General features: G+C 41.1%; 1 protein-coding gene across 1 annotated transcript in view; it reads right to left on the bottom strand.

Annotated features, from left to right (window-relative positions):
* Positions 1-17,756, bottom strand: part of LOC146854195 (protein FAM118A-like) — a 413,277-nt gene that overhangs the window by 197,794 nt on the left and 197,727 nt on the right. Inside the window, exon 4 of the mRNA XM_085651031.1 lies at positions 16,398-16,619. Within this exon, the coding sequence (XP_085507157.1) occupies positions 16,398-16,619 (222 nt within the window). The remainder of the gene's footprint in view (positions 1-16,397; positions 16,620-17,756) is intronic.

Here is a 17,756-nt window from a genome sequence, read left to right as displayed (position 1 = left end):
TGTATGCACCTAGTATGCTCCTATTGCATCATTCTGAATTCTCTGTCACTAGTGAAATTGGCACATTGAATACCCTCACAGATATGGACTTATCAACTATGGGAGATGTATTTCATGGGGGTAAATTTGTAGATTCGGGGAACATAACTGCCTGTGGAATGACCACTGCTATACAACTGTTCGTATACATTAGGTTGCGCTCCGCTATGCATGCGCACTATCCATGTTTTCCGGTTGAACCACCGGTCCTTCAGGCACTGCAACTTATATACTCTACAACATCCAGAGCCAAGCTAGTCACCAGACTTTATCAGGCATCACAGAGGGAAGTAGTTACCATGCATGCATCTGCACTGGAGAAATGGAATGCGGTACTACCTGTTCCGCTGTCAGAAGAGGAGTGGTCTGCCAGCTGTCACTTAACGGGTAAACTGACGGCGAATGGCAATTTGCAATTAGTGCACTTTAAATATGTGCATCAGTTGTACTATACTCCAGCTCAACTTCATAAATAGGGTTGCGGGATGTTGATAATTGCAAACGTTGTGGCATGCCCGGGGCTAATTTTTGTCATCTGGCCTGGGAATGCCCTAAGGTGCAGGAATATTGGTTTTCCGCCACACAAATTTGATGTGTTATGGTTGAAGAAGCTATAGAATGCTCTCCGCAAATGTGTTTGTTGGTTGGCATCCCTAAAATTACAGTGGCTCGTAGGAGGTTTGTGACAATAGCATTGTTGTTGCTTAAACGCAGGATCTCCATCTGCTGCTGGTGGGCAGACCTGTGCCCACCACTAAATTATAGTTGCAGGATCTGACTTATTGTCGCGATCAACTCACATGCTATGCGGAAGAGCTACCTGCTCTGTCCAAGCCACGAGATATCTGGGGTCCTCTCACATCCTATCTTTTATCTACCATCTCTGAGATTGGTTCTGTTTTTGTAATACTGCCTTACATTATGTTGCCACCTTATGCATCCCTAATGTATTGCCTTGTATATGGGTTCTTGCACTGTGAGATGCTGTCCTACTATGATCTGTAAAGTATATGTTACACTATATCCTTGCTATACCAATGCCTTGCTCTGATTCATTGTATACTGTTTACGTTTCTTGAAAATGCATAAATAAATAAAATAAAAAAATAATAATAATTTAATACGTTAAATCGTTCAGAGCAGTAACATCAGCTTCCATTTCAAGATAGGTGAGGACAGTGATATCCGAAGCAGGAGTACATTCATCAAGAGCTGCAATGGCCGGTAAGATTTTTTCGGCAGGAGGTACACTTGCAGATATCAAGAAAGCAGCAGACTGGTCAAGTGCTAACACTTTTGCTAATTTTTATCTTAGACCTGAGGAACACGTGAGCAATGTGGTGCTGAAAAGCTTTAAACATGCATAATGGTTGCCCCCATTCTTGTAATGAAATGGCGATTCTCCAATTATCTTGCGAAGAGAATCTTGATTCCATAAAGACTACGGAGGGTAACATTTTCCCTCCCGCCACACCCTGTTTTTCTGTACTGTTAAAGTTATGAACATTACTAAGCTTAGATGTTTAGGAATACTTTGTCATAATACAGTATTATTAGGCTTAAAAGTTGGTAAATTAATAATGTTGTTTACAACTTGAAGTGATTTTAACAATAAGATTGATATTGCAGTTTTCTATCTCTGCCATTATTACATTTTGCAACACACAATTTTATTTCCAATCGGTATCAATTTTATTTTCAGATAACTCTCTGCAGTAAGTTTCGGATGGAACTGAAGTGAGGTTTGTTTTGGCGTAGCTTGATGAGAAAGACTCACAGTCGTCATGGAGCTTTTTGATGTTGCGACAAGCTATGTTGGAATGTTTTACTTATGATGTACTGAATATTCTTTAAAGTGCTGCATGTTGAGGCAGCAATAAGAGGTTATTGCATAATGTTAGCCTCCGTTGTCTTTAAAGAAATCAAAATTCTCTCCACAAGGTAGTTGGAGAACCGGTATTCTGTTCCTACACATTTCCATCCATATTTTTTCTTGTCGGCTTGTTGCAAGTGTCAAAACCTTTGCCCCATAGGGACTTAGGACTTGATTTAGTCATGGTACTCCATTACAAACTGGATGGAGTAAGCTGTCTGCCAAATCCTCGGTCCATCTGCCTCATTTAGAGGCTGACCTTAAGTTTTCTTTTGATGAAGCTCCGGTTGGCTCTGCCGACAAAAATCTTCCTCTGATAGCCTGAAGGACTTGGGCCATTGGAGGAAGGATGTTACAATGCCTGTCCTATTTAGGGTGGATGCTGTAATGTCTTTTGTTTTTGTCTATCAGTGTCAGGTTCCAGGTTGAGAAGGGGCAGAAAAAATCTAATGACCTCACACCCTGCGAGAAAACTTCCTTGGTGTGGGGATCATTTGTTTTTTGCTTTTCAAAAACAAGCTCTCACTTTTCAGCAAAACAAACATTTTTCAAAAGTTTGATTGAATGATCATCATTGATGATGACTGCTGTCCACCAAACTCTGTGTACACTGAAAGAACCCCTGTGAGGGTGGTACTCTTCAATGTGAAGAGATGACCACTGGGCCAGTGTTCATCTCTAAATTTGACAGACGGTAGTCCATCAGAATGTTGGAGGTAATATCTCCCTCAACTCTGACAGGCAGAACACTGTCCATTAAACCATAAATCAGGTCCTAACTTATATATGAAGCCAAGTAAGCCTTACTCTTTCAATAAAAGTCACTAGTTATTCTGAAAGGCATATCTGCAAGACTCCAGATGGATGAAAAAGGACAAATTATGATTTTTGATACCCTTTTAGAGGAACTTGAGTTACTTGACAACAGCTTGATTGTTAGCTACAAACATAATTTGTCTCTAACTATTGGGAGCATCTGGCAATTTTTCTGTGCTATTTAGTAGGTTGTCACAGTATTCAGAAGGTGCATGGGGATTATGGTGGTTACAGTTCCACTAACTCAGACACACCTTGATCTCTGGTAGTGGAAATGGATTAACATGGGGCTTACAGTAATTAGGTTCACAGTCCAGGAGCCGCTCGGAAAGCGGGGTCTGTTTGGTTCTCTGGGATGTACGTAAGGTGGTGGTACACAGACATTAGATGGTTTTCCAACATGAAGAAAGTCAGCCTGATGAAATTAGGCTGAAGAAATTCATGTTGGAGAAATTCAAAAATGAAGAAAAACAGTGTGATTTTGTGGCAAGGGTATACATCTTTAAGAGAAAGGTAAAAAAGTAGCGTCGGGAGGGATTTCAGTATGGGGAAACGTATATCGGTAGGAGAAGCAGTAAAAGTCAAATAAAAAAAGGAGGTAAAGCGTAAGGTTGCAAGATGTAAGGACATTAAGCAAAGGAAAAGGGAGGTAAATGAATATGGAGGAGTAAAAGGGGGAATGGGAATATGGGATAATTAGGGCAACCCCTTAAAAAAGGAGCTTCTGGGATAGTGAAGCGCCCCTTTAAAAACAACTAAACAAAGAAATTAACATTTCTTCAATAATGATATTCTCCAGGTTGGTTTTCTCAAACTTGTGAAAACAATATTAAAGAAAAAGTATTCAAAAAAGTATAGATGAAAGAAAATGGTGAGAACAAGGTTCTCTACGTATGCATTTCATTTGACACACATACAACTGATTAGGCCATTCTTTCCATGATAGGCAACATCCTTTACCATCAGAAGACAAACAGAACAGTACCTCGGTTACGAGTGCCACAGTATTGATGCGCTGTTAATTGCACCCAATAAATACCAATGTTCTAATTTCTTTATCTAATGCCATAAACAGGCACAATTACGAGCTTTCCCATGATAATGGTGATTTATATGCAGATTTTTGGTACCTAACTGCAGAAATCTGCATGTCCCCTTACTTACCAGACCTTTTCCCCTGCTAGACACTGGCATACTTCATCCACAGATAGTTACCAACTGCTTTCTGAGCATGCACAACAGCAGCAATGCATGGGGCACACCTCAACCACTAGGGCAAGACCTGAGCAATTTCAGAAAGTATACATAAACCTCAGTTCCAGTGGTTTATAGAGGGTCTGTTTGGTCACCACACACTAGCCTTTTACACACAGAGGGGTTTATTTACAAGCCCATTGAGCCCCCGATGTGACTTTTATTGGCGCACCAGCAGGTCAATGGGCTTCCCATGTTTACAAGGCCATGTAAAACCACCTTGCGTGACTTTTCATGGCCTTGTAGATATGTATACAAACTGTTGTAAATCTAGGAATGGGTCATGTTCAATGGATGTTGATTGGGAACACCCACAGCAACACCCATGGAACACCCCTTTCTTGCAGAGTTATGCGTAAAAGGGGAGTTCCATGGTGGTTGATGTGGTTGATCCCACGCAACATCCATGGAACATAATGCATTCCCAGATTTACAACATTTCGTCAACCTGGAAATACGTCAGAATCCTAGGCCTCCCCATGAGAGGCATAAGGAGGTGCAACGAGGAGAAATACTTTCATTTCTCCATGTGTTTTCCTCTTTCTATGCATGCTGTAGAATGCAGCACGCATAGAAAGATAAAAATGCCTTTGATGATTTGTTTTGTGCATGAAGGTATTTTCATCTTTCTATGCGGATCCCCTCAGCGCATGTACCCTTACTTACAAAATGAGCTATAGCAGTCCGGGCCATTCCTTGTTTGGCTCTGTCTCTGGACTAGGAATTATCAGGCCTGCAAACTCCGGATCTGATGATTGAATACCAGAGACATTGGACCCAGAGACATCTGTGGAGCCACTGAACTGCAGGGAGCTACTGAGCCGGGTCCCTGGTTGGCCACATTCCTCAGCACGGGGGAGCAGAAGAAGGGGCAGTGTAGGATCAGACAGGGGAAGAGCACAGATGGAGAAGAAAAGGGGGTGCAGAGCGGAGGATAAAGAGACAGGAACAGAGGCTGCAAAGAAGGAAAGCTGTGCAAACAAAGTCGAGCAAAGCCAGTAAATTTTGGGGGATGTAGGTGGCAGTGCAAAATCAGACAGAGCAAGAGTGCAGAGATAGAGGGAGAAGATAATAGGTTGCAGAGCGGAGGATGAAGAGAAGAAAACGGTGGCTGCAAAAAGATAGGAAGGAGCTTTTACAGACTTCAACAAGGCAAAAACGTTTTTCTTTGTGCAACAAGAAGATGCAGAGTTAACAGTATCAGAGTCCAAATAGACCAGTGTTATCAGAAATCCCAAAGCAACAGGTATTATTACACTATGTTATATTTGCACACAGTCAGGTTTAGGCCAGATTAAGAGAAGGAGCGAAAGGCGTGCCTCTTACCTACAGAGGTGTCTTAGCGGTCGCTTTTTAAATCAGTTTTTTAAGCAAAACAGGCAGAAAGAATATTACACTTTAGTTAAATTATCAGAAGCATAAATTCCATAAACGTTTCTGTGGAAACAGTTATAGACAATATTTCAATTTAAATTTAGAACATTAGGTCCTTTTTACCTCGGAGAATGGACCATAACTTTTCAATCCTTCATGCTTTTTAGATGACAGACATCAAACACACCTAAAGTGATCGGAGGACTACTTGCAATAAGTCTACCCACAGGCAATCGCTTGGGTAGCATTCCAACACATCCTGCCACCTCAGTGTGAACCTAGCTATATGCAAATCAGGGTTTACCCTGTACCAGTACTGCCAGCCCAGGTCCTCCATGAACCCGTACACAAAAGACCCAGACCCGATTGGGGCTCGTCGGTCTGGTGTAGCTTGGTTCCAGAGGCACAGTGCGCACAGAGCCTACGTCTGGGCATACTCGTGCCACTTTGGGCAGTACATCAATTGAATTACCGGTGTCTGACAATAATTCAAGCATTCCATCCATCACTTTTTTTAAAAACATTAGAGCAACACCCTTAGTGCAATGGGTATGTTGATAAATAGGTCCTGTGCTCTGGGACCCACTGGACCCAAGCTACACCCAACTGAGTAACCCCAACTAGGGGGAAACCTGTCATGAGTTACTTGTATTTCTGTTCAGAAAGGATCTGGCCTGACAGTTTGGTATAGACCATTCCTATTGGAGCAGGATCAAGATTGATTTGTATACGGCTGGTCCAAACTGAGGTGGTGTGCTGTGCAAAATATGGATGGACTGAGATGGGGCATCAAGTAATTACAGTGGCTGAGATTAACTTGAAACATTCCACCCATCACATTTTTTAATACTTAAGCTCTAGATGACAGACATCACCCTAATCTTAGACAGCCCTCATAATTGCCAATATGATATGATTTTTAAGAGAGCCTGTACCATTCCACATTTTAGATCAGCCTATTTTATGCAGGATTTGCTTAATATGCTTGAACCATTGTACACTAGGATGCCAACAGTAACTCAGAATAAGCCTAAGAGTATCTCAGTAAACCAAATCAAGGCAATTGTCCAAAAAACAACCCAGTATAATTCAGCTTTCACTATAATTATGTAATCGATTGAGTTCACCTTCAACTGTAGCTGGAAAGAACTGTAGTGGAGTTCCAGGGACTTAATTAGAAAAACATGTTTTTGATTACTATAAACTGGTCATTTGAAGTATAATCCTGTATCCCTGCTCCACAGTGGCAATTAAGATAACTTTGGCTTGAAATATACTTTTAAAGTCGGGTCGCATGGCTGAGGTCTGGCTAATAAAGACATACCTATATTTTTATTAGAGTTCATAGCTTTGGTGGTCTGCTCCTACCACCATAGGTTGGCTCTAAAACTGATCCCATGTAATCAAAGGATTTTTCCACTTTTTTACTTATCTCAATGGATCTACAATTAAACTTTTAACTGGTGAGTTCTCCCTAAAAATAGCCTTTGTCTTTGCTTTATTAAGGTTCAGATCCAAGTTCTGACAATACAGAGTAAGTCCCTTAATTATGCGTTGTGGTATCAATTATGGGGTCTAATGGAGGGGTCACGGGTATGCAACAAGCAGTATTTCTCCATGCCCTCCAAATGTCTGATTGGTACATGATGCCCACCTGCCATCATTTATGGAATAGCTGTACAATGAGCGATGATCAATACATCCACCAAACTTAATGTATAGAATTTGTAGGTCAATTACACCTGAAAAGACATGTATGGCTTATTAAGGATGACGAAGCCCTCATTTAAAAATAATAAGTGAAAAATATGGGGCCAACTTGCACCTGCCAATTTTCAATAGAGTAGTAGAAACATAACTCACTCTTGATCCACAAAATGATCATTTGGGATAAATCTATAGAGAGTATTCTCCTAAGTATACATTTATAGCTCCCAGAAACGTATTGCTAAATTTACCTAAAATGTGCGACATCGGTCTTTTAGAAATTATTGTAATTCAATGTACCCTGAACCTTATCCTTTCTGGGTTAAGATTTTTGATAGAATCACTGAACTGTCAATTCTATCCTGGGAAACCGCATTAGCTGATTGAGAGTGGCAAGAAAGGTTCTTAGATAATTAATTGTTCATGCAGTTGGAGGGAAAAGTTAGGAACCCGCCAGGATAATGGACACAAATGATTGCGTATTCATAGGAATGTATGTCATCCCTTTTCTTAAATTTTTAAAATATGTTTAACATGCAGACTATAAGGACATTTTGTTATAGGTTTCTATTTCTCTTACTTGTAGCTTTTGCTTTTTTATCTTTTTATCTTTTTGTTTCATTGTAAGCATTCCTGGACTGACAAAAGGAAAATGGTTTATGCCAATTATTGTTGAAGTAGCTGGCTTTCCAGGTTGTCAGATCCTGTTAATTGTGAAAGGTCTTGAGGATCAGTGGTATCTCAGTAGGGGAGGAGGTAATTTTTAGGGGAAGGCCCCGTTCTCTCCTGTCTTACCAGGGAATCTTGGGGCCTCATTTAAAAGGCTGCTTGGCACTGGAATATCACTTTTAATTACGCTCCTGCGGCGCACGTTGCAGTGCCATATCTGAAAGGTCAGGTAAAGCCACCCTGCGTGGCGTTTTGTGGCCTTGTAGATATGATGTGAGGCAATGCAGCGCAAGTCGCTGTGTTGCCTCACACTGTGAAAGAGAGGCGTGCCATTGGCATTACGGTGGATGTTCCCATGTATCACCCATGTCATTTGACACATCCCCAGATTTACAACATTCTGTAAACCTGGGAATGCGTCAAAGGCCTGTGCCTCCCCAGGAGAGGCATAGGGGAGGCGCATTGAGGAGAAATAACTTTATTTCTCCTCGTTTTTTCTCTTTCTGTGAGTGCTGCATTCAGCAGCACGCATAGGAGAAAATCACCTCCATTGATTGTTTTTGTGCAGGAAGGTGTCCCTTCCTGTACAAAAACAATCACTCCCACAATGCAGGCACCCTTGCACCATGGTGCAAGAGTGCCTGCATTGGTGCATAGCAACCAATGAAGCACCAACACAGAGAAAGAGGACAGGAATGCGCTGTATCTGATAGACACCAAACTGGGATGACATGGTGAGCAAAAGAATGATGAATTTAGCCCAGATCTCTTGACTGGGAGTGAATGTTTGATTTATTCAGCATTCCGGCCATAATTTGTTGCTGCAGCACTTTTCACCCTAAGTACGATAGAAATTCCCAGACGAGGGTACCTTGCTCGCTGTGCCACTGGATTCTAGCTAGCCTGACTTATGAGAGGTGATGCCATGAAACCAGTCCCAGGATGGTTGTTTCCGGTCCAGGGAGGACCCGGCGTGGCAGTTTGGACTGGACTGTTCCCATGAGGAGCAGGGTCAAGACTGATTTGCATATGGCTGGGTCCAAACTGGGGTGGCGTAGTGAGGAAAAGAACAATGGATTTAATCCAGACCTCTTGACTGGGGGTCAATGTTTAATTTATTCAGCATTCTGTCCATCATTTGTTGCCGCAGTATGTATCTCATGGATACGGTGCATTTCCTGCTCTTTTCTTTTGCCATAGGACAACGCAGCAGGAAGGCTTGTGGCGCTGCCCTGTGGCAAAATAGTGTAAATGAGACCCTGATGTTTTCTAATAAAAAAGTTTCACTTTTTATTTATTCACTAAGATTCAACCGAGAGGAAAGATAAAATTCCCACCTGATGGTGGGCATAACATAGATACTCTAGAGGTGAAGGTAGGTTATGTGTGGTAGGCATGGTAGGTTTGGTATGGCAAGTTTGGTATTATCAGCTGGAAAAATGTGAAAAGCTGAAAAGAATAACAAGATAATCATTAATTCCAGTTTATGTTGTTGAAGTATAGACATACTGTGGTATAGCAATGCTCACGTGGGGGTAAACCTCTTTGACAGAAGTGTGCAGCAAAGCAAAACCATCAAAGAACACACCATTGCTCTCAATACCAAGCCACGTGTCATGGTGCATCTACTGTTTAATAAAATCCCTACTTTATCCTATAATCAACATCTAATGGGACAAAATAATCATCCTCAACATTTCATTGTCTTAACAGAGAACCCTTTTAAGAAATGGCAAATCACAAAAGACACACAAAACATAAATGCCAATATCTGAAGAGGGCTGTACCAAAGCCCACTCTCTCTCTTTCCCTCCTCAGTCTTCCTTTTGATGTACTGAGGGAAGGGCCTTTGAATTAGACAGCTAAAAGTTTCTGTAGTGAGATCTAAATAACTGGGAAATGTGCCAGGACACAGTAAATATTTTATTGTGAATATTTAAATTGATATTTAATGACCAGTTACATAATTCATAAATATTTTGGGCACACCATAACACAGGCTAATTAAAAATGCCAATAAGGTTACATGATCACAATTTAGGAACCAAACAAATTGAAAATAAAAAATTACTTTGGTATGAATAGTAGGATAGAAACAATTAATTCTTAAGTATATTAAAGAATGACAATAATATAGTATATACGTAGTATACATATACATATTATAAGTATAATAAAACAAGTTTGACAATAATGTAATAGTTGGGTTTGAAGAACTATATTTCACTGACCCACAATCTAGACTCGCTTCAGCCGCTGGTGGGATGGGGTTATTTAATTTTTCTTCATGAGACTAAGGGGCCGATTCCAATCCTGGAAAAAGGCTGTACAAATCGTTATATGGAGCGTTTTTCCCGTACGACTCGTACCCGGTAAACTTTTCTCACAACCTAGGAAGTGCGCTTCGTACAGAAAGCCTCTTTCCATACAAATCGTACAAAAGACCATACGGCTAAAATAAACCAAAGATTCTGATCCGGAACAGCTTGTACGCGACGTCTGTATGTATTTAAGCAGCGGTTTCCGGCCCAGCAAGTACGATTCGTCCCTACGGCACTCCGTACGGCTCTTTTCTTACGGGAGCCAAAAACAGCCGTAAAAGCAGAGTCCCCAGGGATACGAGTCGTACAGGCATACACCCCTGTATGTTGTGCATGTACGGTGCGTACCCCCAGTGCGCATGTACTGTGCGTACCCCCAACATCACGTACCCCAACATCGCGTACCCCAACATCGCGTATGTACTGTGCCTACCCCCAACATCGTGTACCCCAACATCGCGTATGTACTGTGCGTACCCCCAACATCGCGTACCCCAACATCGCGTACCCCAACATCGAGTATGTACACACCGTACATACGCGATGTTGGGGTACGCGATGTTGGGGGTACGCACCGTACAAACACGACGCACGGGGTGTATGCCTGTACGACTCGCACCCCGGGAACAACTTTTCCCGGGATACAAGTCGTACAAAGTTCGCTTCGTAGCGGGTAATGGCATTCCCCGTGTACGGGACGCTTTCCGTACAAATCGTAAATCGGAAAGCCGGACCGGATCATACTAGTACGGTCGGACTGCATTTTTACAATTTGTATGGAAAAGTGTCCGGGTCCGTCTCGTACAACTTTTCCCGATCCGATTTGTAAGGATCTGGCCGATCCGTACAAATCGGATCGGGAAAAGTTGTATTTTTCCCATACGAATCGTACTTCACGGGTCAGACGGGACTTGTACGATTTGTATGGAAAAATTTACCGATACGAGTCGTACGGGAAAAAAAAATACAGGATCGGAATCGGCCCCTTAATGGTGATGTTGGGTTTATCTGTCACAGCTAAACAGAGTACCATGTTGTGGCTCTTACCCTTCACCTGATGTCACAACAGTGATGCACTTCCTGCACTGTGTGTGCAATATGCGCAACACTGCCACACCAAAACAGCGTTAATGTGGATTTCCTTTTATGCCCGCAGGTATAAAATTTAGGTTTGGATTTGCCCATCTACCACTCCTCTGCAATCTGTGACGCATAAAGCCTGAAGGCACTGCTTAATTTGTGCTGTGGGGCAGAGCATATTTTCCTTTCCTAGCAAGAGAGGTAAAAACACACACATAGGAAACAAGGAGGAAGAGAAAGACGAACAGCATGAGTTGATACCATGTTCAATTGTCCAATATAGTGTGTCATGTGAGAGCTTTTCCCTCATATTAATAATGGGTGCATTGTTCAATATTTTTTTCAGAAAGATGGTGGACCTAGAGTACATGCGGGCCATCGCTGTCCTTATCAGGCTATTTATTTACTTATATGTTTTATATAGCGCCTGAATCACCCCCAAAGGTATATCGCTGCGCTTCGGACAGTGCTACAAGAAGGCTGACGGAGCAATGTTTAGCACAGGGAGGTCTTGAGAAACTGTCTAAATTGGAGATAGTCTGAACATTGTCTAAGATGGATGGGGAGCTGGTTCCAATAAAGCAGAGCAAAATAGGAAAAAGCCTTCCCGCCCAATCTTGTTTTCCTCACCCGGGGGACCGAGAGAAGGGATTTGGCAACTGAGCGAAGAGTCCTCGAGGGGACATAGTAATTGAATTTCTCTGCTAGATAGGAAGGACCATTGTTGTACAGGGCCTTGTGAACGGTACAGCAGGTTTTAAACTTAATCCGTTTACGCACAGGAAGCCAAAGAAGCTGTTGAAGGAGAGAAAGAAAAGCAGTTTTCGGGGGGGGGCATTCAAGACCAGGCGTGCTGCGGTGTTCTGAACCACCTGCAGTCTGCTTAACGAGGACTCATTGGCTGAGACCAGGAGAGCGTTACAATAGTCCAAGCGGCTTAAGACCATTGACTGAATAAGGATTTTAAGTGTGCAATCTGGAAGGAGAGGAAAAACTCGCCTCAGCAGACCCAACACGTGGAAGCAGGAGCCAGCAGTATAAGCTGTATGCTCCTTCAAAGTCAGTGCCTGATCAAGGCGGATCCCCAAGTTCTTAACAAGGGTCTTGGGAGCAGGAGGGGCACCCAGGTCCGCCGGCCACCACTCTGGTGTCCACAGCAAAGGTGCCTCTCCAAAAAGCATTATCTCCGTCTTCCCTACGTTGATTTGGAGAAAATTACTTCTCATCCAATTGGAGATGGTACTCATTCCAGAAGAAAAAGTAGCCTGAACAGAAGGAGTGGATTTGTTAAATGTGAAAAGAAGCTGAGTGTCGTCAGCGTATGAAATAGGGGTAAAGCCACAGGTCCTAATGAGATTAGCCAGGGGAGCCACATAAATATTGAACAAGGTGGGACTCAAACAGGAGCCCTGAGGTACTCCCTTGGTCAATTCCATAGTTTTTGACTGATAAGGACCTAAGTTAATGGTCTGAGAACGGGAGGAGAGGAAGCTTGTCATCCACTTCAGAGCTAGTCCTCTAAGTCCAACTTCCTCCAATCTCCTGAGCAGGATCTGGTGAGAAACCATGTCGAATATGGCAGAGGTCCAATAGCACAAGAATCGTAGATTGACCGCTATCTAAGGTTATCTGTGACCGCCACCAGGGCAGACTCTGTGCTATATTTGGGCCTAAAATCGGATTGAAACCTTTATGTGGGCAGTATATCTTGAAATATTATTGTTTCCTTTTGAACAGAGTGACTAATTATCCAGGTCCTGATTAATGCCCCTGAACCTCATTTGGGATCAACCAAGGGCGGCAAGTTGACCATCTATAGGGGCAGATTTGATTAAATCTCAGCATCCTCTCAGTTTATACCCTGTTTCAGAAGACCATCGAATAAAGCTAATTTGGTCCTCTGGAGATAGTTTTATTCACAATTTTCATTGCACTCTGCCCATCACTGACCCTCTAACAGCGCTAATTTTCAAAACACCTTTTCTCCTCCCCTTTTGAGAGTTGAAGCCCACACCAAGGACCTTGCAGTCCCGGTGTGAGGAGGGAACCTAATGATGAAGCATGTCATCCTTGGGTGAGTGAGGGTTCTTGTCCTTTAAGGATCTCTCTCCTGACAGCAATACAACCCACTGCACACACATATATGACTATATATGTGTACTTTACCACCCCGTACAGCCATTCTCTGCCTTTCTAAAGAGGTTGCAATAAACAAATGCCACATACATACATACACACACACATATATGTAATATAAGAAAATGTTAAAGTTTTTATTCAACACAACATTTAATCATCCTGTCGGTCTTCCTCAAAATATGATTTTGAAAGACTAAAGCTTGAAAATGCTGCATAATAATATGATGAATTTAAGTATTTTATTTATCATTTGTTATGTTAAACACTGCATCCTAATAGGAAAAGACTTATGTTTAATGGCAATCCAAGTAAAATCATGTAGTCGAACTATGTATACAATTATGTATTATATGCTTTTTGTCATAAGGCTCAATTGCATTTTGCAGGCTTTCTTGTTTCCAGGGGTATCCGCAGGCCTGAAGGATTTAAGTGGTAGACTCTAAGAAAGTCTTGTATAGCTTAGTAGAGCAGACTGACCTATAAGTGTGTTCTGGTTGAAAAGGTGTCAGAAAAGGGGTTATAAACAGTGTGTTTTCTGTTTATTAATCAATGGTAGGAAACTTTCTTCTTTGTGGATACTGGTGCAGGCTCGCTTTACCCTACGTACATGGCCCACCACCTAAACCCCAAGATTTGGACTCAATGCTGAATGACCTTAGAGTCTGTAAGCATTGTCCTGTGTCTAGTTACAAATATGTTTGACAATAATGTGATAATACTTATTGAATTGTTCCACAATATATGAACTAAAACTATTCAAATAATGTAAAAAATGAGGTGTGGGAAGTGATTGCTGCCAATACTAATAATGCAACTCTGTATAAAGAATCGCAAAACAAATTCCATAATATGATGACAAACGCTTTGTCCCCAAATCAAAAGTTGTAATCATTCATCCATATATATATCTATATCCCTATCATCACGGGGGTGTACCCGTGAAATTAGAGATCGGCGCTCCTTTCCTTCTTTTCAATCAAGAAATAAGCACTCCCGATGGTGGATATACTCGTTTATTATCAGTGTGTGCAGGCACACAACAGTCGCGTTTCGGCTGACGCTTTTGTCAATGACATTGACCAAGGCGTCAGCCGAAATGCGGCTGTTGTGTGGCACACGCTGATAATAAACAGCGAGTATATCCACCCCGGGAGTGCTTATCTCTTGATTGAAAAAAAAGGAAATATAATGTCTCTTTTAACAGGCCCCAGAGGTAGACAGAGAATTGAAAACGGAACTATCGGAAATATCGTGGGGCAAAATATTGTGTCAAGAATATCAAGGACAAAAATATTCTACAGGTAATTGTTTATAGGTGAGCAAAGTTTTACTATCTATAACTCCACATATATGTACCTTGACGACATATATATCTTCAAGGTGCATAGATGTGGAGTTAAGAATAGTAAATCTATACTTACCTATTTGCACTTACCTCCTCAATATTTTGGTCCTCCATATTTTTGACATGCTATTTCTGATTCCGATATTCAGTCAGTGATCCGGTCCCAGATACGAGTTGTTTCTCAGTTAAGCTGTCATTCAAATGTATGTATGTATGAATTTTGTATAGCACCCACGAATCATATAGGCTATTTAGCGGTGCTGTGACAGGAAGATTTGGGGTTCTGAATACTTACTTCAAGGGGTTGTGGAGATGATATGTCAAGATCATTCAATTGCAAGGATTTTTCACCTTGTTATGGTATGTTATGTTATGTTACTGAGTATTTCTAGAGCGCACATTCACAGAAAGTAGTCTTGGTGCTAGGTAGCTGATACGTCCTTCATCCATCGTCACTGCTAAGCCTGTTTAAAGATCCAAGTCTTCAGAAGAAGTCTAAATCTAATGTAATTGGAGGTCTGCCTGATCTCCAATGGTAAAGTATTCCATGCTCGAGTGGCGGTAACAGAAAACCTTCTTCCTTCAGTCCTGTGTTTTTTATAAGTGGGGATGACCAGGTAGTTTAAGTGACTAGATCTCAGTTCCCTGGGGGATGGGGGGCAGTACCTAGCAATCCGAGTACCTTAATGCATAAATTTATGTACAGCACATGCAGAAAAACAATATAGACTGTTCATTAAAAGATAAATACCCAATGAAAAACAATTGAGATGATCAGCAAACTAAAACTTGATAAACAAGTCAAAAGACATCCTTGCTAAATTCTAGTATGGGGCCAGACATCTGTTCATTAGTCTATCTCTGTAAAATACTTTTCTAACTGATATATCTTCCCTCGTTCTTCCAAGACCCCAATCACAACTTCTTTGTGCTAACCAAGTTATTTTATCCTGGGTTATCAATCAGCAGGGTGGAGACACAGAGGGAACCTTTGTGTTGACCAATTATTACTCTAATAGGAGGAACATTTAGGGAACCCATCAAAGAGCCTCTGGTTTCCCAATCCCACCTGGACCATGTCTAGCATGGGCTCATTTAAAAGACATATCGCACCATGTGATGTTTAAGGATAGTCACTCGAAAAGGTATCCAAAATATTGATAGATTTTTAAGAAGGTTGCTGTTAGGAGGCAGTGGTTGCTTTTTGGAAGATCACTCGCTCTAAAATGGATTTGGGTCCTCATTGACTAATTTCTGAAGTGAAGACAAACTGAAGTGATGGTGAGGAATGTTTTAGTTTGATATTCAGCATAGTCCCAGGTGCACTAATTTGATATCTACCTACTCTAAGTATGAAAAGGTAGAGATTGTAACAGAGCATATGACTTGACTTTTCAATTTTCTGAAGTGTTCAGTGGTCAGATCAGATATCCATTTGGCTAATTCTGTTTTTAAAAGCTGGATCAGGCAGTCTGTTAACACATGGTTTGGCATGACTGTTCAGGGCATTATTAGTTTTAAATTATTGGGGACTGGCTGGTGGGACTGGTGGCATTTGGACTGACCATCAGTATACTTGCCATGACTGAAGTTCTGGCATGGTAACTCAAATTGTCTTCATTCACAATACAGCAATTATATAAACATTTGAGCTGATTAAGAATGCAAAGTATCATAAAAGTAAAAGGTTTTCAAGTCCTTAAAAAAGAGATACACTGATGAGTTTTACTTCCCATAGAGAAAAGTAAAAATATGTCCAACATACGTGTTATTCTCATACCTTCGACTTATCTTGCATGTCAATAGTCGTCAGAGGCTTTCCTTTAAATTGTCCCATTGATTCTAGGAAGTTGTAAAAGTTGGTGGTGATGACCATGGTGCCCCTTTCCATGAGACCTAGGATCGCATCGACAACATTTGGGCTGGTCACGTGGCGCTCCAGGCATTCGGCAAATTGTTTGAAACATTCCCGTAATGAGGATGGCTTTGGGTCATCTGAATGCTAAAAATAAAAACAAATTAATGGATTTGTTAGATCATAACCTCTGCATGAACAAGCAGTGTTGAAAGTAATATCACCACCCCTCAGGACAATCAGTTACCAGGTGACAGGCAATAGTTACAAGAATGGTTTCTTATTGCTACTTTCTTATTGGCCGTGATGAATCCTTGACCAAGTGAGTAAAAAGTTATCATTGGACCAATGGGAAAGAAAACATAAGTACTTGACTGTTATCATATTACATAGTGAAAACAAATCATAGAGTCAAAGACAGCTTTATTCGATTGCTATTTCATACAATCATAAATGCACATAAAAACATACAAATTATTGCACAGAATGATTTAAAAAGATATTATATATCAGCTACTTTTTCAAACGATCATAAAAGTACATGGAATCAGGCGTGTTGTTACACAAATTATCAATAAAACACAATATATAAAAATCAGAGTTAATATTAATACGCCATATACGACTAATTGATCTAATACTTATATAATAATACTTTTCCTGAGGCTAACTACTTTCTTTAAGAACATTGCTTTTCTCCACACGATATGTACAGTATCCAAAGATTGTAATACAATGAATGCCGGGCGATATTGTCTAATCCCCAAAGATTTTAAAATAGGGACAATCCATACTTTTCTCAATTCACTATAAAATCTACAAAAAAACAATACATGAATAGTGGATTGGCCTGAGTGATTGTCACAAGGACACAACTGAAATTTTCGGGCCCAGTCGTTCATTTTAGGGAAACTATCAATTCTGTGAAGGATCCCAAACCTAAATAGTGTCAATAGAAACCTATCGTAGCCACCAGGTATGGTTGTTAAATAAGGTTGAATACTAAAGGTGGTTAAAATCATCTGATTCTGCTGGATACTAGGCTTTACAATCTCAGCCTACAGTTTTATCGTGTCCAAGACCAGGGGGCCCTCCCTTTTTAAATTCTTTCTCCTAACCGGTTGCATGCTACTTGGGTCAATAAAATATTCTGGGTGTCCCATAAAATAAAATCTCAAACGTACCATACCCAGGGAATCTTTAAAACCCCAGCTTTAGGCTGTCCATTAAAAAGTCCCTATTTAGCTGGGTCTCCGTTTTCGTCCAGATCCGGTGCCATAAAAG

The sequence above is a fragment of the Triturus cristatus genome, chromosome 4_1 (assembly GCF_964204655.1).
Source record: "Triturus cristatus chromosome 4_1, aTriCri1.1, whole genome shotgun sequence".
NCBI lineage: Eukaryota > Metazoa > Chordata > Amphibia > Caudata > Salamandridae > Triturus > Triturus cristatus.
The sequence above is the reverse complement of the archived record's forward strand: the minus strand, read 5'-3'. Positions and strand labels throughout refer to the sequence as shown.